The 24,087-nt window shown below is 38.1% G+C and overlaps 2 protein-coding genes across 4 annotated transcripts in view; one reads left to right on the top strand and one right to left on the bottom strand.

Annotated features, from left to right (window-relative positions):
* The window catches only part of LOC136247105 (NACHT, LRR and PYD domains-containing protein 14-like), a 207,570-nt gene that overhangs the window by 163,608 nt on the left and 19,875 nt on the right, over nucleotides 1-24,087 (top strand). The gene's annotated exons all lie outside the window — the stretch shown is intronic.
* Nucleotides 1-24,087, bottom strand: part of LOC136247106 (uncharacterized) — a 144,696-nt gene that overhangs the window by 108,001 nt on the left and 12,608 nt on the right. The window contains exons 2-5 of the mRNA XM_066038730.1: nucleotides 23,157-23,215; nucleotides 22,346-22,648; nucleotides 18,757-19,032; nucleotides 6,289-6,360 (exon numbers count right to left, since the gene is read on the bottom strand). Of these exons, the coding sequence (XP_065894802.1) occupies nucleotides 6,289-6,360; nucleotides 18,757-19,032; nucleotides 22,346-22,648; nucleotides 23,157-23,187 (682 nt within the window). The 5' untranslated portion in view covers nucleotides 23,188-23,215. The remainder of the gene's footprint in view (nucleotides 1-6,288; nucleotides 6,361-18,756; nucleotides 19,033-22,345; nucleotides 22,649-23,156; nucleotides 23,216-24,087) is intronic.

Here is a 24,087-nt window from a genome sequence, read left to right as displayed (position 1 = left end):
ATTCATACAGATCAATAAGAAATTAATGTCTTCAATATATCTACAAGGTATTAACTCTTAACCTGTAAATAACTTTTGTGGAATGCATGTTTACACAATATGGGCATGCATGGTGATGTTACGTAGGTGGGGGTACTCAATTCTTATAAACTAAAACTACACATTGATCAAAACTCTGTTCACTGGGCTACTTGGAGAAGGTTAAATGAACACTGTAACTACAATGGCTTACTTGTTATGAAACAATGAACAACAGCAAGTTGCATTTCCATGTTTTGAAATTCTTGGCTGTGTGTTTAACCCTCTAACCATCACAACCACCATATGGTGAATTGATCTAATAACCTACGTGCCGAGTACAACTCCAACTTCACTACAGCTTGTTTATGCATTTATAATGCAGTGCGCTTACCCTGAAATGCTTATTTGATAGAGATAGGATCGTGTCTACAGCTGGTTTTACCGTTTTTGTGATTTTATTGTGTAATAACAACATTGTGGTAAACACTGTATAATCAAAAACACTTTGATCGAGTTCCTTAGTTCATAGGAAGTGTTTTGATATATGGTTACCATCCGTACAGGTTGACTAATACAGCCCCATTTTTGGTACACGGTATGCTCCACCAGAAATCCTGATGGTTACAGTGATTGTGGATTTACTCACGTAACTCATGTATGGCTTGATAGAAATTTTAATGGCGGAGCAAACAGAACTTGCTGCAAGCTGATAGGAGCAACCAAAGTAATAATCAAAAAAAGTTCCCGTTGTGTTTGCATTAGGTTGTTCAGTGTTTGCATTACATTCTCTAAGCAGTGCATTTGCATTCTGTTTGTGTTGCATCTGTGATGTAGTTTTTGGGCGTTTTTAGGCTTACCAGTTTACGGAGTGTAGAAGGAAGGCTGGGCACTACCCAATAAATTGACAAAACACAGGATTCAACAGCGTGACGGTCTATATATCAGGTTAGCAATCATATAGCTATCTTTTTGTATTTGTATACATTTCTAAAATTTAGATTCATCGAGAGTGCCTACACAGTGACTAGCCAGGAAAGTCTACCGAGTGGGAACTGGACTGAAAATACCACAAGCACAAACATTATTAAATAATTTGTATGGCATATTTATCGAAAATTTTATCAGCAATCCGTTCACTGACAGGCTGTGACTGGACTCAAAAGTCTACAAGGCAGCTGAGTTAATCATCAACCAGGATACATCCATGAAAGTTACTGTACCATGAGTACATGAGATACAAGATGATTGTAGCTGTGAAAACGTAAGTCCGAGCCCAAATTGCCAAATCACTAAATGGGTGTGACCATTGGGGTTTAAATGGTAACAGCTTTTGTTTTGTTAAGTGTTATGGTAGAGCCGCTACTCGGCCACATAAAGTAACTTCCTCATACTGATGTTAGTATAATACAGAATATTAAATGAATATTTCTGGCTACATAAGAATTGAGGGGTCCGCAACTCCCTTGAAATCTTGTACAGCCCTTTAGAAATCTCTTGATTTTAAAAATCTGAAATCTCTGAAAATTGTCCGTATATTTCCTGCATACTTTCATATTTGCAGCATCACGTATACTGTACTACGTGCAGCAACCCCACCAGTTTGCAGAGAACTCAAGAAAGCATTCTGCATCACGTGATGTTACTATTCCGGATATCTAAGATTTTAAATGTTCTGAAATCTTGCCATAAATTGTTTGAAATCTTGCCAAATCACAAAGATATGTAATCTCAAAAAGGATTTTTCTGAGTTGTGGACCCCCGATAAGAAGGAAGTGTCTTGTCGGCCGGCAGGTTAGCTGTAACTCCTATTCCCTTCGCTGCTGCTGGAAAATTAAGTGTTGGCTGCCTAGCAGGGTAAAAAGAAAAAGAAATAGACACACGTGGGTTAGAAACAGCTATATGAACTGTATGCTAGCCATCGGATAGTGTACAAGCTGGGCGTAGTTTTTGTTTGTAAACATTGTTCGCTTACTATTACAGCTAAGTTATTTATAACAATAATCATAATAATCTTTGACTATTAACTAAATCGTATAGATAGGGCTGTTATTATCAATGGCTTAGCCTACATTGTACTGTTGTAGTTTGACAGAGGTTTGTACCACCGTATACTAATTTTTTGCTAGTGGTGCATTTACATTGCATTTTCGTTCCATGTGCGTTCTGTAAGCAGAGCAATTGCATTGCTTTTTAAAAAATGCTACGCAAATGCAAACGCAACAGGAGCTTTTTATTGATCACTACTGTATGGACCATTTTATAAAGGTATGTAAAGGTTTGCATGCTTTCTTACCAAAAGCTATTTACATGGCTAGTTTTGTTCTCACTGTTTAACCCTCTAACCATCATAACTGCCATATGGCGGATCAATTTAACAACTTACACACTGAGTACAGGTACAATTTTAACTTCGTTACAGCTTGTTTGTGCGTTTAATGATCAGTGGTAGATCTAGGATTTTTGAAAGGAGGTTTCTCTATAAAGCCATTGCATTTGTACTTTTATAGCTATAACATTTTAGTATATGTAGCTATGCAGACTAACTACACCATTGTGCTACCATTTAGACATTCTTGCTATTTTATCAAGAAAGATAATGGTTTTCCCTTGCTTTAAGTTCTCTCTTCTCTTTTAATTCCTCATTTTGAGTTCACGCAGAAACAAGCTCCTGAAAAAATAGTTATCGAACGAGCAGGTAAGCTGATCAGGTTGACCTTAGAGATGAAAAAGAAGACATTCTGTAAGTTTAATGTCACTGTTATGATAATGAGCTATTTTCAACAGACGAATGGCTTATTCAGCCTGCATTATTTTAAAAGTGACATTCTGAAAGGGGGTTTCTGTCAAAACTACCGTAACTCTTCTAGAATCACCACTAATGATGCAGTGCGCTCACCCTGAAATCTTCATGCCAACAGGGTCCTGGTTGCTGGGGTAATCAGATCCCTTGTGGATTATTGTGTCAGAGTTACATAATTACAGAAAATGTCTCACCGTGAAAGAAGACTAGTTTGTTAGTTCTTTGAGTTGTTAATTTGTGTCTAGCTATCATTAAGAAGGAATGAAAGAAGATGATCTGTAACAATGGGACAGATACAAACTACTTTTTCAAGACACGGCATGGTGGCCATGCATTTCTTTAGGGCATGACAGACCTGGTGTGAATCGCTCTGTGAGTTAACACCTTAGAATAGTACCCTTAGCTAGTTTGATAGAGGTGGGGTCATGTTTGCAGCTGATTTTACTATTTTTGCAAGTTTATTGTTTAATGACAATCTTGCGGTTAATGCTGTGTAAACAAAAAACATCTTGATCGAGTTCCTTAGGTCCATAGAGAGCATTTTGATATATAGCTACTATGTGAATTATTCGTGCAGGTTGGCTAATATAGCCCCATTTTTGGTCCATGGTATGCTCTGCCAGAAAACCTCACAGTTAGAGGGTTAACACCTTCGGTATCATTTTAATCCTTGTTACATCACAAGCAGAATGACGTAAATTGTGTTACCATCGGACGGATGCTTCAAAAGTTACAGCACCTTGTGCAAGGCACACATATTTGGTCCAGTTTTCTGGACTATGCAGGTTTAAGGGTACTGTACTGTTTAAGTAAAGATAGCCCCTAAAGTAGCAGGCACCACCCAGAATGCTACTTATCATGAACCACGATAGTGGGTTCATAACAGGGATCGCCTATGTTTTTTGCAAAAATCCTAATAGAACGCACACCTAAAAACCACCTTGAAAATCATCCTTCAACTCAAAACAACCCTCTGGTAGTTCTTTGCAATGAGTATAGGTCCACTAGTAAGTATCAAGTGAAAAGGAAACAGTATGTGTATTTCAGACCAAACTGAAATATGCCTGTTTGTTCATATTATTATTATTATTATTATTCATAATATTATTATTATTCTTTCACAGGCATAGCGAAGTTTACAAGGAGAATCCTGGGATAAAAAGTAGCAAGGCTTGCTGAATGGATCATTGTGCGTGTCCATGACCTATTTTTGATTTTGTTTTCGGCTGGAAACAGCCCAAACTGGGATGTTTCTTCTTCTCAAAACACCATTACGCTTGAGAAGCCATACAAGATCACGCTCGAAGTTTGGTTTTTTGGTGTGCGCTGTTTGTGGTTAAAAGAATCTGTTTTTATTAAACTCAGTATAGGCCAGGAAGCTTAATATGGGTTGATGACTTTGTTGCAAGGTGGGTTTTTTCGCTCCGTGATTATTGTACGTGGGCGGGTTATCCAGATTAAATACTCTAATAGAGCAGTCATGTAACTCTAATAATGCAGTCAAGTGTATAACAACAATCCTTGCACTGAATTTGACAGCTATTAAAGGCACCAGTAATGTAAATTGTAGCTCATATTGGAAGACTCTCAGTCTGTATACATACATTGCAATTTGATCAGTTTCATGTTTGTACTGAAACGTTGACGGCATTACTATGTAGAATGCAAAATTACACTATTCACCACAGTTTTCATTATCAATCAAAGAAATCCATGTTAATTTGTACACATGATATTGTAGTCAATAGAGTGAGAAGATATTGCTGAGGAGATCCAACAACTTGCAGCAAATACTAGTCAATGATATAGGTCTATACTTCGATGGATTAGTACGTGGGCCTTTCTTGTATACTGGTGTTACATATGCTCTCTTCCAGAGTTCACCCTGATGTATAATGCAGCCAAGTGTATAGCAGCAATCCTTACACTGAATTTGACAGCTATTAAAGTGTAAATTGTAGCTCATATTAGGAGACTCTCAGTCTGTATGCACATTGCAATTTGATCAGTTTCATGTGTGTACTGAAATGTTGACGGTGTTACTATGCAGAATGCAAAATTATGCTATTCACAATAGTCTTCTTCATAGTCCATTACTGAATTAATAAAAAGTACACAAACTAGATGAATAAAAAATTGGAAATTATGAAATAGGAATAGGGATTGCTGCAAAAGCCACAAAACAAGAAGTGATCACTGGGGTGGTAATGTAAACCACAAATCCCTATTTTGACTCACTTCAAAATTACAGAGCATGTAAGTAAAGATTTGTAAGCACGTAAGTAAGACAGAGAGTCAAAATAGGGATTTGTGGTTTACATTACCACCCCAGCAATCCCTTCTTGTTTTGTGGCTTTTTTCAGCAATCCCTATTCCTATTTTAAAATTTCCAATTTATTATCCATCTAGTAAAAATCATCCTACAGACATCTTACACGACAAAAATCGCCTTTATGGAATAATATTATCAAATACAGCATTGAAGCAAGAAACACTTACAGTCGGCCCAGTTTAGAATTCTTAATGAATCACTTGCCTGCCCGACATCCCGCCCACCCATCTGACCACAGTTGCAAGGCTAGAGACTAACGTAATATGGCTACCATTTTTGCCACAATAACAAACTCACCAGTGGCATGTCTCTTTTGGAATTCCTGCCCTCTACACCTTGCCTTTTTTTTTATCTTTGATCATGCTGGTTGTCTTCTTCTTTGAGGCACTAATGTTCTGTGCTAACACTTTCTGTATTTAGATGATACATATTTATTTAAAGCATTCGCACCACTGATTTAAAGAGGTACTACTGACAGACTGTACGTATCTGCACCATAAAATCTTTAAACCAATAACAATTGAGTGAATACCATGCCCCTTTAACAATCTAGCTGGACCAATAAAGGTCGAGGGAGGGACATGCCCCTTAATGACTAGTCTAGCTGTGCTTTATAGAGGTTGATCATTAAAAATTTACACGTCTCTTATTGGTAGAACAGTGAATAAAAAGATCACACCCTTAAAACATCACAGTTGGCTGAAGTCCACTTGAGATACTCTAATAAAGTACAGTCACCTTAATACAATATTCTAATAGAACAGTCACTTGTGTAGTTTGCTACTATTTACATATTTATTTTAGTTTACATATTGAAATATAAAGTAGGGATCCAAGCAATAAAATGTTAGTAGTGAAACAAGAGATGAATGATGGTATTACAGTATGGCTCTGTGGGAAAATCCCTACTTTGGCATTGAATAAAATATTTTTACGACATGCAAATAAAGGCACAGAGCTGTGTTGCAATACCATTATTAGTACAGTATCGCTTGTTTCATCGCTTGGATTCTTACTTCACTTTTAAATTATATTATTGTTAAATACACTAGTTGATATTTAGCCAGCAGCATAATAATGTTACAACCAAACGCAAATTCTACTGAATAGTGTGAACCACAACTAAAATTCCCACCTGGCTTGCTGTGGTCATGTCCAGCATTTTCTTCTGACTTTCTGTGGTCATGTTTAGGATGTTCTTCAATACCTTAAAAAAATCAAATAATAAAGTCAATTACGTCAATGAGTACATTGTAAATAAATTTAAATCCTGGTGTGTGGGAGTGTCAAAGTGCCCTTTTTGGTCATAACTACCATAAATCTAGACTGCTACTATGCAATAAGTTAGCTATCACCCAGTGATAATTTACTTATCACCCTGTGGTGGAACCACTCAGTCTGGTTCATGACACCACAACATCTGTGAATGGTATTGTTTACCAATGGAACAAACATCCAAATATGGAAATGTTAATACAAAATACACACCAGTACAGCACTTAAACCCACCAAGAAAACCATTAACATCCTTTACACAGAAACAATATACCAATGCAATAGCTAGCTAAATGTCAACAAACTGTTTGCGTTGACTTTCGCTCTGGCAATCAGTCCCCAGAAGTCTTTACAGTAATGAACTAACTTCTTTCGATAACCTCTGGCTCCATTGTTTTAATGTTAGTCACTTGTTGTTTGCTAGTCAAATGTACATGTATAAAGTCAATGCTAGTCACTTGCAAAAGAACAATCCTGCGAGAAGACACGAGCATTACTCGCATGTGTATACTCGCAACGTTACCTGTGAGCTCTACTGAATATATTGTGTACACATCACTGTGCCATTGCCACACCAATGATGTACCGGCACTTAGCTACCGGTGGCCTCTAGTTATGATGCCACTATTGTGTTATATCCGCATGTCACTATTGTGAAATATTGAGTTGATTTGGGATCATAATTTAAATTGTGCTTTCATGCACCACCTAGTCGTGTGCATAGCCTCACCAGGGATTGTCGCATTGGTGTATGCACTTACCAGGGGATTGTCACACTGGTGTATGTACTCTGTTGTATGTGACCCAGTCATAGTAATTATACTGTACAACCAAGTACCAGTACTCGATATCCCACTACTAATATTGGCAGTACTTTGAGCTTCTTTACCACAAATTACCATCAGTTGAACGTGCTGCTCTGATATTCCCACTCAAATTCCTGTCATTGTTACTGTCAGCTTGGGTAACATTATAAATCTGAGTGACTGAGTTAGCTCCAGATGTTAGTGAAGGAAACACAGCACAAAACTTTTCAGTTACTTTTATCCCACCAGGTATAGCCTTTTAAACACAGTCTCAAAGCTGCGGTCCATTTTCACTGCGTGGTAAGTGAGTCGCGTGGGTATATTGGCCCATGATTAGATGTATTTTTGATTTTTGCAAGCAACCTGAAAAATACAGTAGGTACATCCCTACCATACAGCAACCTGGTAGGTACATCCCTACCATACAGTTGACCAGTAGGGACAGTGTATATCCCTACCATACAGCAACCCAGAAGGTACACCCCTACCACAAGTAGAGAGCTGTGACAACTGCAGAGATCACCCTTACTGTATTGTCCTAAGCCAAGTTTGGGTGGTTTAACAATAAAGTCTCTTAATATTAATCACACTTGTCCCAAAAGGAAGTGGGATGCAATCTGTGCCAGTGTCGTGGCTCTCTACCAAACACACTATGAATATAATTATACATCTTCCACACTCTAGAGTAAACAGTTAATGTATGCTATTGTGTCTGCACATTGTTGGTAAGTAACTAAATACATGGACGCAACGATCCCTTGGGGTCTCGCTCAAGCGAGTGAACATTTGTTGCTGTGGTGTACTACAGAAAGTTCCACTCAAGTTTACAGCTCAATGGTAGTTAACTAACTATAGAGGATAACTTATAGTATGCTACTTACCTGCGCTGGCTGCTGCCGCAGGCGAAGAAACTGCTGCAGTTGTTAGTCCCTAAATAAGATTTGCTTGCTGCAATGGTGTTGGGGTGCGAGGCTGGAAGTGTTCACCTACCACAGTCAATATATGGGAAATGTCCTCCTGACTTACAGTACAGCTCACAGGAAATGTCGCATGTACATGCACGATATGTGTGAGGTGCGTTCGAGTTACCACATGGATACAGCAAGGCTACAGTAATGCTCCACGATAGCAAACTTAACTCAAGAGCGTCATGCAAGACAAGATAACAGGACTCACCTATGGTGTTGGGAGGCAGCGCTGGCTCAGTTCCACCAGCTGTGAGGTCTCCTGTTGCAATGCCTGTGTTGTACCGAATACTTGGTCACTTGGTTACTGACTTGACCTGTCATGGACTACAGTCAGTACTGTAGCTAGCAGTAGCTACTGTAGATCTAGATGGATTGGTCGCCAAGTAATGTCTAACGCCAGTTAGTGTATTTTCAAACTTTTTTTATCTAGATAGCCAAAGGAATGGTCAACAGAAGTTTTAACTCTAGAAGCCAAGAAATTTCGAAGTTACAGTGTTACAAAGTGGCAACAGCAAAAAAAAAAATGATTTGTGCAGTGACAATAAACTACAGGCACTTAATAAAATGATCAAAACGTACGAATGCAGTCCTCTACCAAAATGCAACTTGCACCACTGAATTCTCCATGAACAAGCAAATCCATTGCTGGGTAAGTTTTGTCTTCTAGGCCTTTCCTACAACCAGGGGGAACCGGCAAAACTAAACGAATGTGAGAAAAAGCGATAGTGAACTGCTCATCCAATGCAAGGCAGACTAATGCTGATATCTTCCGTCTCCTTGGGAGTACTGACACAAAAGAAAGATTTTGGAACTCCTCTTTCTTTGGGTACCAAGGTTTTTGGTGTTGTCACTTTCCTTCATTGTGAAACAAGCACTTTAGCAATTCCAGATTTTTTTTCAATTTTGAAAATATTCTACTCATTGCGTTTTGCAGGTCCAGTGTGCGTTTATTGCATTCTACTGTAAAGTTAGCTAGATAGGCTTGCACAAAAATATGGGACCGGTCACAAATTTTTATACGATTTAAGTGTTGTATGAAGTTACTAAACTCAGTGGCGAGTGTTCTCATGTGTGGCGAGTTTCTCGCTTGGCTATAGTGCATATCCATGCGATGTTCCACAGTTCTTGTACAGTACATGGCAAAAGAATGATCCCATGAGAAGGCACAAGCATTACTCGCATGTGTGTACTTGCGACATTACCTGTGAGCTGTACTGTAGCCTGCTGCTGGATGGTTCTGAGGTGGCAGGAGAATGTCCTGAAGATGCCGTGACAGGGTTCTGCTGATCCGGCACTCCTGTATCTACCATCACCTGCTATAGATAAAGTTCTCCAAGCATTGCATACAAGGTGTTCTTAGCTGCTTCTGCTACGCTGCTAATGCAAAGAATGAGTTTGGCAGGTAGGCTAAACCTGTTGTTAGTTGTTTACCCGGGTAGTGCTAAAAGCCGGAACGGAATTAAACGGAACGGGATGCGTGCCAAGTTAATAAATCGTTTTTGCAGATTGTACACCATTTCTTACCATTACATAGTGACTAGAATTGTGCTGAAGTTAGTTTTCTTCTACTTGTAGGCATGCTAGAAATCGCTCGCTCGAAGTTTCTATTTAATGCCCACTGCACGAATGCGTTTTTCAATCACCTACGCTGAAAAAACTATCATTTAACCTGCTAAACTATTATTTTGTAAGCACTGTAAGAATCTCGATGATTTATGGAGAACAACAAGATATGGGCACTCTCAAAGGCCTGCGGCCTAGCTTGACAGTCTTGTACTGCCAAGCAATTTTTGTCCATTAATGATAATCCACCCCAAAAACACCTTCGCTGTAAAAAAGGTACGCCCAAGAAACTACAGGTACCTGGAACCCAATGTAAAAAAATAAAAAGAAAACAGCTCAGCTGAAGTGAAAAGTAACTGGTAACTTAAAGAGCTGATATCTGAAGCGGCCAAGAATACAATTACTAAAGTTTAATTCGTGCAAGAACACCTTGGCTATAAAACAGGTGTGTACATGAAAGTAACTGGCAACTGAAATGGCTGATATCTGAAGCGGCCAAGAATGAACGGTCATATACAACTAATTCAAAAATTTAACACTGAATCTTTATAATTCAGCTGTGTTCTATATTCACTCTTGCTGCATCGTAAAGTAATTTCTTTTAACTCTAATTGGCTGGTAATTTAGCCACCTTTTTTAATAGTCAGTATAATAGAGCAAAAAAAGGCAGCCAAATTACCAGCCAATTAGAGTTAAAAGAAATTACTTTACGATGCAGCAAGAGTGAATATAGAACACAGCTGAATTATAAAGATTCAGTGTTAAATTTTTGAATTAGTTGTATATGACCGTTCATTCTTGGCTGCTTCAGATATCAGCCATTTCAGTTGCCAGTTTCTTTCATGTACACACCTGTTTTATAGCCAAGGTGTTCTTGCACAGATTAAACTTTAGTAATTGTATTCTTGGCCGCTTCAGTTATCAGCTCTTTAAGTTACCAGTTACTTTTCACTTCAGCTGAGCTGTTTTCTTTTTCTTTTTTTACATTGGGTTCCAGGTACTTGTAGTTTCTTGGGCACGCCTTTTTTACAGCGAAGGTGTTTTTGGGGTGGATATCACTCATTTTTGTCAGTGATAGGCTCTACATTTGGTTTAAAAGGTAATTTTTTTTGGAAATGAGCAATTAACATTAATGCAGAATATTATCTTGGAGAGTCAGTAAAATCCATACATAATAATGATTGTTTCATAGCACCGTAAATTCGGAAGTATGAATTTACGGTGTAGTATGACTGTTCTATTAGAGTAAATCTATCTTTACTGCCTGCATGTGACGAATATATCTCATATCTGTGCATGTTAAATGCTTCAGACACCTAATTAAACTTGCAAGTGACTAATTAGTTTACAGTTGCTACACAGCTATAAATACATTTGTAATTGTTATCACCATAATCATTTATCATGTTATAACCATTTTTTATTATTTTGGTCACAACGTCAGGATTAGAGCAGCAGAGAAAGGAATAGAGGACTCAACCATCAAGACTTGTATATGGGAGATGGAACAGTATTGCGATGGACAATGCCGGTACTAACCCCTCAAGGGTGTTGCAGTACAGTATAGATGCAAGACCAGAGCCTCGATCGTCACCTTTTGACTGTGGTCACAACTTCAGGATTGGAGCAGCAGAGAAAGGAATGGAGGACTCAATCATCAAGACTCGGGGAGATGGAATACTATTGCCAAGGATAATGCCAGCACTAACCCCTCAAGGTTGCCACAGTGCAGTATCGATACAACCACTCCAACCAGTGCATAAGACCAGAGCCTCGATCATCACCTTTTGACTGAAATTTTTATACTTGATGAAGCAATTAAAACAAAAAAGTTGTAGTACTTATACTTTCCTGAGGGAGCATGCCCCCAGAGTCCCAGACTCCCTTGCCTGTTCAGCAGAATAATAGGATTGAGCCTTACTACCACTTTCACCTTTATTCTTGGCCCGGATGTACATATCGGCAACATAATACAGTAGCTGTAGATAATGCCCCTAGGCAGAGCTATAGGGGTGGGAATTTTTCCCTACTATCTCACTATCACAGTAGTTCTTCTCGCAGTTCTTTGCCTGGCCATCATCAACTGCTGTCAAAACATTACTGTCATCCCCCAGACCCTACCTCAAGCATGCTTATCACACAAAAATAACTTAGTTTAGCAGTGCACAAACAATTATTGACAGCATATGTACACTTACCGCATTGTTGAACCATGTGTACCACCAGAATCCACCGGATTGACAACTAACACGTGATCTATTTAGGGGAAATCTCGTGGAAAGTCCCTAATTACCTTAAGCGGACACTCGTGATACGTGGTTTTAGATTGAATGGTTTAAGAATGTAACTAGATGGTGAGGCGTACTTTAATCGGCTCGACTTTAATGAGAAACTCGAGCCCCTCGTGAGAAACTACATCGCTTGAGCAACGCTTGAAGAAGTAAGAGTCAAGAATACTGATCGAGGTACTCTATGATATGTGCCGGTCTTGAATGCTAACGAAACGAGGAGTGAAGTTTGTGTAACGTGTCACATCGCCACACACTGATTCACCGTGTTTGTGCGATAGGGTTTATGGACCTGTCCACCAGATGCTGAAAGGAAATTCATTCCACCACATGTTGAAAGGAAATTCATTCCAACTTGTGAAGTTATTGATATACTCATTGTTGGGGTCCACGGGGACATCGATGATCATTTACCAGTCCGCTGTAAGTAATGTCACAACAGAAGGAAAGGAACCATTTCCATACCCCGGCTATGGCATACTGATTTTCCTGGTCAGTTTATGTACACTCAACCACAGAAATGTAGAACTTTGGTTGCAGGTGGAAAATAAACACCTTTTTACTCAGTTACAAGAGATTCACCCAGCTGGGACAAAATGTTGAAGTGAATGTCATTAGTACTAACTTGTTCATCAGGTATTGGACAATTCCAAGTGTCCAGATTATGCAGTTGTCCTCATGTTCAAGTTTACACGTTTAGACAAGTTCCACAACGTCCTATAATCTATTACTATATCAATGTGGAATAATGCTTGTATAATATTTTTCATATTCCAGGCTTTAGGTGTATTGTATTTAACACCTGCTTGTTGGTTTTTGCAGGCCATCTGGTCATACTGGTTTATCCACTAGCAGTTGAATGTGATCATGGTACATATGTAAGTTGAGACCATGCAAGAACAAAGATACAGGTGTCATGAATTTCAGGTCAGTTAATGTTCAGAGGAATTGTATTATTGCAATTGTTTTTGTAGTTATCAATTATCAGTGACCAGTTTGTGATAGCGTACTTTTGTTTGACCAATGACCTAATGTTCTGGTTTACATGCTTACCCAACAGTTATGTTACTCACTTAACCTGCATATGGGATATATATATATATTTTTAGTTCATTTTGATTATCCATCCTTTATTGGTACAGCCTGGCATATTGATTTTTTGCACAGTCTCTTTTTAATTCAGTGCCTGCTGGATTGTTTCGTCAGATATCGAAACAGGTGTCTTTGGTGTTGCAACCGATGTTCCAGGTCAGTTTGCATGTGTGTTTAATTTAAGGTTGACTTCAGTGCCTGCTTATTCTTTTACAGGTCTCGGTATCGAGTGTCATGAATTTCAGGTCAGTTGACGCACAGAAGAATTGTATTATTGCAATTGTTGTTTTTGTAGTTATCAATTATCAGTGACCAGTTTGTGATAGCGTACTTTTGTTTGACCAAGGACCTAATGTTCTGGTTTACATGCTTACCCAACAGTTATGTTACTCACTTAACCTGCATATGGGATATATATATTTTTTAGTTCATTTTGATTATCCATCCTTTATTGGTACAGCCTGGCATATTGATTTTTTGCACATTCTTTTTTTAATTCAGTGCCTGCTGGATTGTTTCGTCAGATATCGAAACAGGTGTCTTTGGTGTTGCGACCGATGTTCCAGGTCAGTTTGCAAGTGTGTTTAATTTAAGGTTGACTTCAGTGCCTGCTTATTCTTTTACAGGTCTCGGTATCGAGTGTCATGAATTTCAGGTCAGTTGACGTACAGAAGAATTGTATTATTGCAATTGTTGTTTTTGTAGTTATCAATTATCACTGTATACTAGTGATGTGAATTATGCTGTTGTCCTGGAATGGCACAATGTTTGGGCAACCAGTGTGAAGTCCAGTGGTACTAACATTGTATTATGACCAAGTTGTGATAGCGTACTTTTGTTTGACTAATGTCCTAATGTTCAGGTTTGACATGCTTACCCAACAGTTATGTTATTCATTCACTTAGCCTGGGATATAATTTTTGTTCATTTTGATTATCCATGCTATTATTGATACAGCCCGGCATATTGATTTTTTGTACATTCTCTTTTAATTCAGTGCCTGCTGGATTGTGTCATCAGATATCAAAACAAGTGTTTTTGGTGTTGCGACCAATGTTCCAGGTCAGTTGCATGAGTGTTTAATTTAAGGTTAACTTCAGTACCTGCTTATTCTTTTACAGGTCTCAGTATTGTCATGCTGACATACAAGAAATCATCACTATCGTTGGAACTATTTTTAGTCAAGTCTTGATGTGATGTTGATTAATGTTGTTACACATTGTTGTATGTTTACCATATGGCAAGAAATTTTCATGGCCATCATGAAATTTGAATATTGTGTAAGTTGTGTGGAACAACCCCAACTCATACATGGTCACTGGCAAACCACGAACCACATTCGAGCCACAACACCACCAACCACATTCGAGCAATCCATTACAAACTTTTGTTGCACTATTTGTGTGTGCATAATACTTAATGAAAGCCACAACACAAGCTACATGGTACACACTACATAGAGGTGGTAACCCCTAAAGGCTTGTTACCTTTTGTATTCACCTTATCAGCCTTTGTGGTTAATATATTAAAAATTACATGTAAATAGAGAATTGAAGAGTATGCTTAAAGCACCTTCAGACACTGGCGATTTATAAACACTCGCATGGGGTGTGGCACTAAATGGAATTTAAAAGATTTCTGCTTAAAACGCCATCCCTAGGGAACTTACGGTTCAGCACGTTGTCACAACTTGTTTATCAGGCATTAGAGTTTGTGTCCACGTCGTGCCTTTAAAAGTTATTGTAGGGATTAGAGGTTTGATTGAAGAAAATACGCGTATAGGCAAACCAGGATTGGATAATGTCAGTGCTAGATGGACTATACAAACACGACTATGTTGACTGGTATAACTTGACAGTAGTTGTAACATAAGGTAGAGAAATAAAGTGAAATACGCCTATTTTTTATTTTGCGATGGTTACTTTTTTATTTTAGCGAGGTCGCAAGAAAACTATGATGACGACTACTAAAGATTTTTTATCGCGTAACGCAATACAAATCTATTGAGAGATGTTGCATAATCTAGGACTAATATTTCGAAACCGGCCCTACACGTAAATAACTCACAGTAGTGGCCGCGCGTCTTTTAATTGGGCGTGCGCTTTGTAGTTTCTTGGCCGCGCGACTCACTACCGTGAGTCTTGATAATAATAAATAATAATAAAATGATCCACAGCCACTAACATACACTGTGGTTAACTCTCGTAAATTATTTCCCATGCTGGCAGACTTCAGAAAACCATCCTCGCTGTCAATAAAGACTTAGACACGACTATAACATGAAAATACTACAGTAGTTTACCTTTTAGAATGATAAGGAAGCAATTCTACATCAGGATTAAACAGAATTTGATGGATTGGTAAGAGCACAACATGCCATGTGGCAGGCATTAAATAGAAACTCCAAGAGCGCGATTTCTAGCATGCACATAAGTAGAAGGAAATGAACTCTAGCACAATTCTAGTCACTATGTGGCAGTTGGAAATAATACAAAATCCGTCTGTAACGATTTTTCTACTTGGCGTGCGCCCCAATTGGTTCCGTTCTGTTCCATTCCGTTCCGGCTTTTAGCACTACCCTGTTTGGGTGTTTACCCTGCATGTCCTGCATAGTGTGCAAGAAAACTACTCAGTGACACCTTCTAGTGCATATTATGTTCAACCTTGGTATTATAGATCAACGTTGCTATGTACACCTTCAAGATAACCCTGTTTAACTGTTGGTTAAACTTGTACTAAAGTATCTGCCTGTCTCCTTAGAAAGTAGGTTTCATAATAATATAAACATGTAAACATGACAAAGTAATGGCTTCCACCAAAAGATTGCATTTACGTGGGGCCACATACATCAGCATGTATACTATCTGAAGCTTCTCTTTGGATCTGCTAGCCTTCAGTGGATAATGTGATATTTCATGGCACCTGTTCCAAGCTTCACAAAAGCTCATTTTTTAGTTGGAAAATGCCTTCCAAAGTAGTTTTTAGGAGTGCACTCTATTAGAGGTTTTGAAAGAAATATGGGAGATTCCTATTATGAACTCACTATTGTGGTTCATGGTAAGTTATTGTCATGTTGCTCCAGCAGGTCAGGTTATGGGCCCAGTCACTGAGTAAACCCTCTAGTCACCGTGTGAACACACCAGTGACAGTGAGTGAAGCAGAAGAGCAATTAAACTCTGTATTGACCCTACAAGTGCAAGGGGCCTCCCAAACTATCTCACTGAGTTATTGGCTTGAACTGATTTGTCTGGACGACACAAGAGAGAGGACACCATGACCTTCAAGGTGACCTTTCACTTAATGGATAAACTTCCTCTGGCTGGCACTGCACAATAGCAGTATATACAGTTAGCTGCTGGTGCTCTTGATCTTTTGGTTTTGTTGTCTGGCAATGTTCCTACACAAATACATATGTGGTTAGAAGTATGATAATAAAAGGTAAATCAGGGTCCAATCTTCCTAATGTCTAGTGCAACAATCCCAAAACTACTCACCACAATAAGCTGAAACTTATGGGAGTGCATAGTGTGCAGTGTACAATATAAGGGAAAATCATTGTTTGGACAGAATGGCCAATCAAAAGTAAATTTGACTGGCCTTTTCTGAAATTGCATGGCCATATGTAAGATAGAGGAGTACTATCCTGGTGTGCAAAGCTCACCCCGCAGTGCAAAGCACATGGGGGTCTGGGGATCACTCTGAGATTGAATCTGAGACCACTTTCAACTACTTATCACTGAATGTTATGCACATAATTTGTATTGCTACACACATATTTACAACAAACAAACAAACAAACAAAAAAAACTATGAATCGATGTATTGTAAAGCCAGTTTGTAGACATAGTTGGGCTAAATGCTTTGTTACAAGTGGTGTTGAGTCAGCACAGATTGAATACCTATCCAACTATAGCTATTGGTAAAGTTTCTATTGTGAATTGCAATATATCAAAACTTACTCTCGAACTTGCCGCTTGTAGTACATTTTTATCACCGATTTTCATTCCACACTTCCCAGCCAGTGTATTGTCTACACCTCTAACCATGAAATGGCCGTCTTATACTTAATGTTGTACCTAAACTTCGCAAGCATTACTTTCTTTTTTTTTTCTCCTGGAAAGCGCCACTCATGTAGTCAGTGTAGTGATTGCTTCTTCACATCAACTGCAACCCACAATTCATACTTGAGGTAAACAAGAGGTGCAGTGATCTAGTTTACCCATGCATATCGAATTGATGCTTTGATGGAATCAAGACTTCACGCAGCAATTGAATAGTTTTGATAAGAAAACGTAACAATATGACAATAATAATAACTATAATAATACATATTATAAAGACTGATAATAAATAATTACAGTTGTGAAAAATGTGATCGGCACAAATGGCCGACCAATGGTTGCATTGATCGGTCAACAGCATCACTTGGTTGGAGAATGGCTGACTATTATATTGTACTCTGGTGTGCAACATAACCCTATTCATTGACACCTTCTAGTGCATATTATGTTCAACATCCTTGGACATATTTAATATTATGTTCAATTATGTCCAAGGACATTGTGCAAATTACGTGGGTTTTTTGCTGAGACAATCTTTACTCATAAACAAGAGTTTTTAAGGGAAGAATGACATAACCCATGTATTCCAACAAGAAACAGTTTACTAGATTACATAATAAATGTGACCGATTAAGTGAAAATACAACTTTTTTGCATAACTCTGTTTTCGAGATAAATGCCATTGACATATGTACATTGGGTATAAAAAATGTATGCTACGTAATTTTACATACGTATGTTGTAATCCTTTCAGTAAATAGTGAAGGAAGACAATTCTATTAAGTCACAACTACGTATGTAGTCCGTTGTATTCGAGATGTATGATTGATTAAATGAGCACCTGTAACTTTTTCCATATACGTACGTAGGCACTGTACAAATCAATTGTTTTGTTCTTCATGTTGTCTATTGCTATAACTCTAAAAAGCCCTTATCAGACAAGGTTTTAACAGACTATTGGTTTTTCCCTATATAGACAACAAAAAAGTCATAAAATGAAGTTCAAGGAAAATGCAAACAAGCCGGGTTTTTGCTCAGCAGGTTTGTAAGTGCAATTATTCCAAAAATTATACCTCTTCTGGGTGGACGTATATTGATCTGTTTTAATTGTCCACTAGCTACAGTATGAAATGAGTATTCTATGGGTGAGTTATGAGGCAATGCACACACACACACACACACACACACACACACACACACACACACACACACACACACACACACACACACCACACACACACACACACACACACACACACACACACATGCACAGCGCACACACACACACACAGAGCACACGCACGCACACACACACATATGCACACACAGAGCACACGCACACACAGAGCACACGCACGCACACACACATGCACACGCACGCACGCACATGCACAGCACACGCATGCACGCACGCACACACACACACATGCACAGCGCACGCACACACACGCACACACACACACAGCGCACACACACACACAATTATCAAGATGCATTACATCAACAGACAATGTACATACACATCTAATTATGAAATAATTACAACTTACATGATCTTCTTATATCACTTATCACTTTGTCTAACTCTAGTGATGTGCTTATCTTCTCCAGTTGTGAGCAGAATTTAAGCACATCCTTTACACCAAACAAATTAGCAGTCAAATATTTTATAATCAGCTGATTAGCAGCTTCTGAACTCTCACTATTGAACACATCACCAACTTGGGTATCAGTAAAGCAATCATGCAGTTTATCAGTAGTTTGCTTGAAGTCACTAGGCATCAAATCCACTATAGTTTGCAAGTGGGACCTGAGCTGCACAAAACCTGGAACGAGAAAAGATTTACAAATAATTAACTCATTATTTTAATTAACCAGAACACTGCATACCATCTTGAACCTTCTCTCCTTCATGTTAGATTGCCATTTTCATACCTTATTTATAAACGCTTGTAAGTTGGCAATACTTTGTCCATTTTTAAAAGGTACGTGTCATTTCGTTGGGCATTGCGTCACTCCGTACACAAAAAGTAAACAGAAGTTATGGACATTAGACGTTTCAAAAATAAATCTCAAGCTAGAATACACAACATCTTGTCAAAACCAAGGGTGTTTATCCCTTTCCATTCATCACTACACGTAAAACCTATATATCATTCGATTTGTTGTACATAAAGGATTCCATTAACTCTTATCCCATTCCCATACACTTGAATGTGCAGAAGTTACAGCTGTTTGTTTAACTACAGAGTCTTTTCAATAGATGCAAAAGGATTTCGGGGCAACGAATTGTTTACATACTGAGTACTCATAACAAACTGTGTGCTTTTTGGTGAGTATACCTGCACCATCAAAATGGTCGGATTTTGTTAATCAGTCCCTGTAAAATGAGTGTAAGCCAGGTGGACTAATGATCCCTGGGCTTACAAAGGTGATACATTATTGTAGGAGGCATGGTAATGATGTTCTATACTAAGGGCTTTAGTACAATAACACACCTCCTGGTTGTGACACACATTGTGCCATGTCAATTATTCCTCAGCTGTTTCTTTATTCCTTTTACAGCACTAGAATATTATCAAGATTGATCTTCCATACACCTACGTATTACAGTAGGACCTCTCTTATCCAGGCTGTCTGGTACACACTACCATCCAAAGCTCAGAAATGTCCGTAACTAAGATATTATGATAAAATGACTAACTTCTATAATGTTGTTATTGCAACGTATCAGTTAGTGCTATGCAGATTAGTGAGCAGAGGGAAATCACTACAAAGCATTCATGGTCACTCATGTAGGCTGCAAATTGTTTTATCCCCTAGCAACCAAGTGCTAGTTATTATTAGTAGAATAAACAAGCCACCTAACAGGTAAACAGAAATCTCTAGGCTTCCTTGTGGTATTTTCAACTAACCCCCAAACTTCATTATTGCCAATAGACTACAAACTTTGGGCTGTCCGGACAATGGAGGTGCTTGGATAACAGAGGTCTGGATAAGAGAGGTTCCACTGTAGTACAGATGTCAGTATTGCTTTTCCTATATCCATGATAACACTGCCAGTAAAATTGTTAAATAGCTTCTTGGGAAAATTGCCTTTTAAGAAGAGTTGGACCGGGTTCACAGCAATGAAAAGCACTGAAGTATAAGCGCTTTACCTTGATCACTTAAGGCAATAACAGTACCTATTTGCATATACTTTAATTATATTTAATACCAAGACTAAAGCAGGGATTACAATTGTATTATTCTCCTCGTTGTCAAAAATGCAATTATAGTGTATCAAGTTTACAAACATCCGTAGCATACTTTGTAAGTGCTCTGTAACTGTTTGCATACTCACTACTAGTGGTGGATAAGTAGAATTTGAGGAAAACGGGAATGGAAAGTGGGAACGACCCACTGATATGCAATATACAGGTTGGATATGTTGGATTTTACAGCACAATGTTTCTTTGCAGCATTGTTTGAACTCTTTCTCTATCTTGAGCACGGTAGGGATATAACACTTCTTATTGTTTTACTAATATCATGCACTACTCCAGCTTGTTTCAGTACTTTTTACCGATGTGCTATGGTCCTTACTCTAGTTAAAATTTTCAATTTTTTGTGTACTTGTTTGTCAACTTTTTAATGTAAAATAATAATATTATGACTGGCGACCCCACGCATACTGCATCAAAAGAAAGAAATAGCATTGCGTGCCCCAGCTATCAATTATAATCTGAAAAGTGAAGTATCTATTACACTTTGTTGTCAGCTACAGTCTATGTTTAACCCGTTACACAGCATTACGAATGAAGAACTGTTCAAAAAGCACCTCTGCAATCAAAGAGTAGCAACTATGAAAAATACAGACGATTTCTATTACAAAGGGAAGCCATCACATGCTACTACCAAATCGACACTTTTCGCTGTCAGAAAAGATGAATGGGACACAAAGGAGGACACTGGTAAGTCCATGAAGAATGCATTGTACGTACTGCAGTATGCTAAAAGGCACCAAGGGCTGAAGTGATGTTGAACAGTGAAAAAGTACCTTTAGCTGTTATTGAGTTATGCTTGTCTAAAGGCATCAGTTAGTCAGTTATTCAGTCAGTCAGTAGAAAATTCTGTTTAATAATTTTTTTTTAATTCCGTAGCAGCTTGTTGAAAGCGTTTCGGGTCAATCTGAAGGCTTGTTTGGGCTTAGTTTTACCTAACCAATACTGCCTCATCGTCATCAGAGAAAGTGAGGCTGGTTTTGGGGGATGTTTTTCCCACACCTTTGTGGTCCCTACTATACAGTACAATAACTGTATAATTAAATTACAGTAATACTGAGATGTAAAGTATCAAAGTATTTTAGTTAACTGATAGCACCTATTATAGGATTTGAAACTGCACCTACTGCTTCCAGGTAAGTCATATTATGGGAGCTATACGTACATGCAGCACTGGGATGCTTGTCAAGGGGAAGTGGCTCCAAGAGCAGTCTCATGAATGCTCATATAGTCCTTAGTCTCCTCACTGGAGACACTACACATAGTGCAGCTACCACATACCCATCATGTGATTTTTTTTTCTGAGGTTGCAAGTACAACTTCCTGCATCTACATACAGGAACTGTCACATTATCTCACTTCTATTTATTGCCTCCTATTCTTTGTACCAAAATCGAGTTACTCATAGGGAAAACCCTGTTCCATTGACTATATAGCTGAAAACAAAAGTACTGGTAAAAGTGACACGGTTAGTGTTGGGCAAGTTGTACCACTTACATATTCTTGTACAGTTGTGGATGTTATAGAGAAGTGAATTCAGCCTACATCTTTAATTACCGTGGGTAGCTGATGGTTGACCAAAGAAGTCTGATGCCCTATTGCTTCTGTGATACAAATGGACACCCTATTCTAAAACATTATAACACACTTACTCAGTTAGTATCTACATAACATCTGATGTTTATAAGTCTGACACAAGATGCGTTATTATATCTATTATTTATACCACAAGCACATAATATTATGCTGAATCTGTATTTGTCCATTTCGTCAAAACAAACAATTTTAGACTCAAATAAAATATCAGATTAAAAGGCTCAATATCAAGTTTACTATGAAACTAAAACTACGTATACACTGTGAAATAAATCAATACCTTTCACTTCCCTGTGCATTGAACAACCTATTACTTTAGTTTCATCCACACTTTTCTCTATTAAGATTTCTAACATACTATCAAATCGTTCTGTAGAACCATTCTGTAATGGTAGACTAATGTTGTCTAATAACATTCTCATCTTATCCCCTGTGGGAGAATTGGAATTTTCAATTTCTATTTGTTGATGAACAGTAATAATGCTTTCCTCTTCAAAGTGTGGCAAAAGAGAATCTAGATCTGATATGTTGCACAGTTCTTCAAAGTACTTGTTGAGCACATTTAAACAAACATCAGCATGATCTACAACACAAACAAATCCATACATCATTACACAGACACTCCAGCTCTGTCGTCATATAGTACGTTCACGTTGAGCTGAATCCTCAAAAACATTTAAGAACTCATGGATGCAATTACACACGATCTTGAAATTTGGCTCATTTGTAGTACTGCTCGACCCGCTAAAAATATTTCAAAATCTTTTTGTCCAAATGTTTGACATAATATTTACGGCCAATCAAGATTTTCACAATACATTTCCTACAGGAAGCCATATAAGTACAGTGTCCATTACAGCCCTTTCCAGAATTTGTAATGGAGCCAAACCGTACATGTCCGTTGTTGACACCTTTGCTGTTACCAATAATCATCTGGTTGGCTGAAATGTTAACTCTGTTGAGAAAAAATTCACTTTTAATTTTTAGCTGTTTTTTAGGATTCAGCTCAACGTGAACATACTATAGTATTGCTAATAAAATGCAAACTAAAAGTTACATGATTACGTATGTGGTATATTCTACATACGTACATGCTTGATTCTTCGCATATACTTCTGCCATGATCGTGCTACATGGAATACATAAAACACTGTACTTCATTAATAGATAATAGACAGCTGTATGTACTTGTGTATACCGTATAAAATTTTTCCTATTGGACATTACAATCACAATAACACAGCCAAGTTTATAGTATCTTGGAGCATTGCTGCTTAATCTTGACTAAGGAATATAGTATTCTACAGATCTATAATTGGACTGGTATCAAATCGGAGCTGATAATGGGCACTTTGGTATTGATCAGTATCAGTTATTTAAGTATTCCAATATCAATTAACAGCCAATTGTACCAATTGTCATCATTGAAACTATCATCACTGCTACTTTCTATGATTGCACAAAAAAAACCAAAATACTCTAACAGAACAGTCACTGCACAATAAAGATCTTAAGAGAGCAGTCACATGTACCTACCTTGAGAAGTGTGTATAGGGGTATCGGTATTTGTATTGGTGAAATTTACTGCTAGATACTGGTATCGGATCAGTAGGTATTTTCTGTATCGATGGAACATTAGAATGTATCCTACAAACAACACCTTACAACGGAGTGAAATGACAGTTTGCCTTGACCTGAAGGGATCACTGTCAAAAGATGATATCCCAATCATGCACCTACCATGGTTTGCCTTCTTTATATCAGCGCATCACAATTTTGTTCTAAAGGTATCAGATATCCAAGGAAAAATAAAATAACAGCTGATTCCATATCCAGAAATAATCACTGTTCTTTACTCAGGTCCCATCAGCTCAACTACTCCCATCCATTATCCCTCAGCTGGCAATGGATCTGGTGATTTGTCAGAGGTCAGACTGGTTATCTCCGCACTGGTCCCGCTTGTTTAAAAACAGGTGCAGCATCTTCCACCAAGAAAGCGTACTGTACAGGAGCAAACTGCTT

The sequence above is a fragment of the Dysidea avara genome, chromosome 2, assembly GCF_963678975.1.
Source record: "Dysidea avara chromosome 2, odDysAvar1.4, whole genome shotgun sequence".
Lineage (NCBI taxonomy): Eukaryota > Metazoa > Porifera > Demospongiae > Dictyoceratida > Dysideidae > Dysidea > Dysidea avara.
This window is presented reverse-complemented; position numbering and strand designations above follow the sequence as displayed.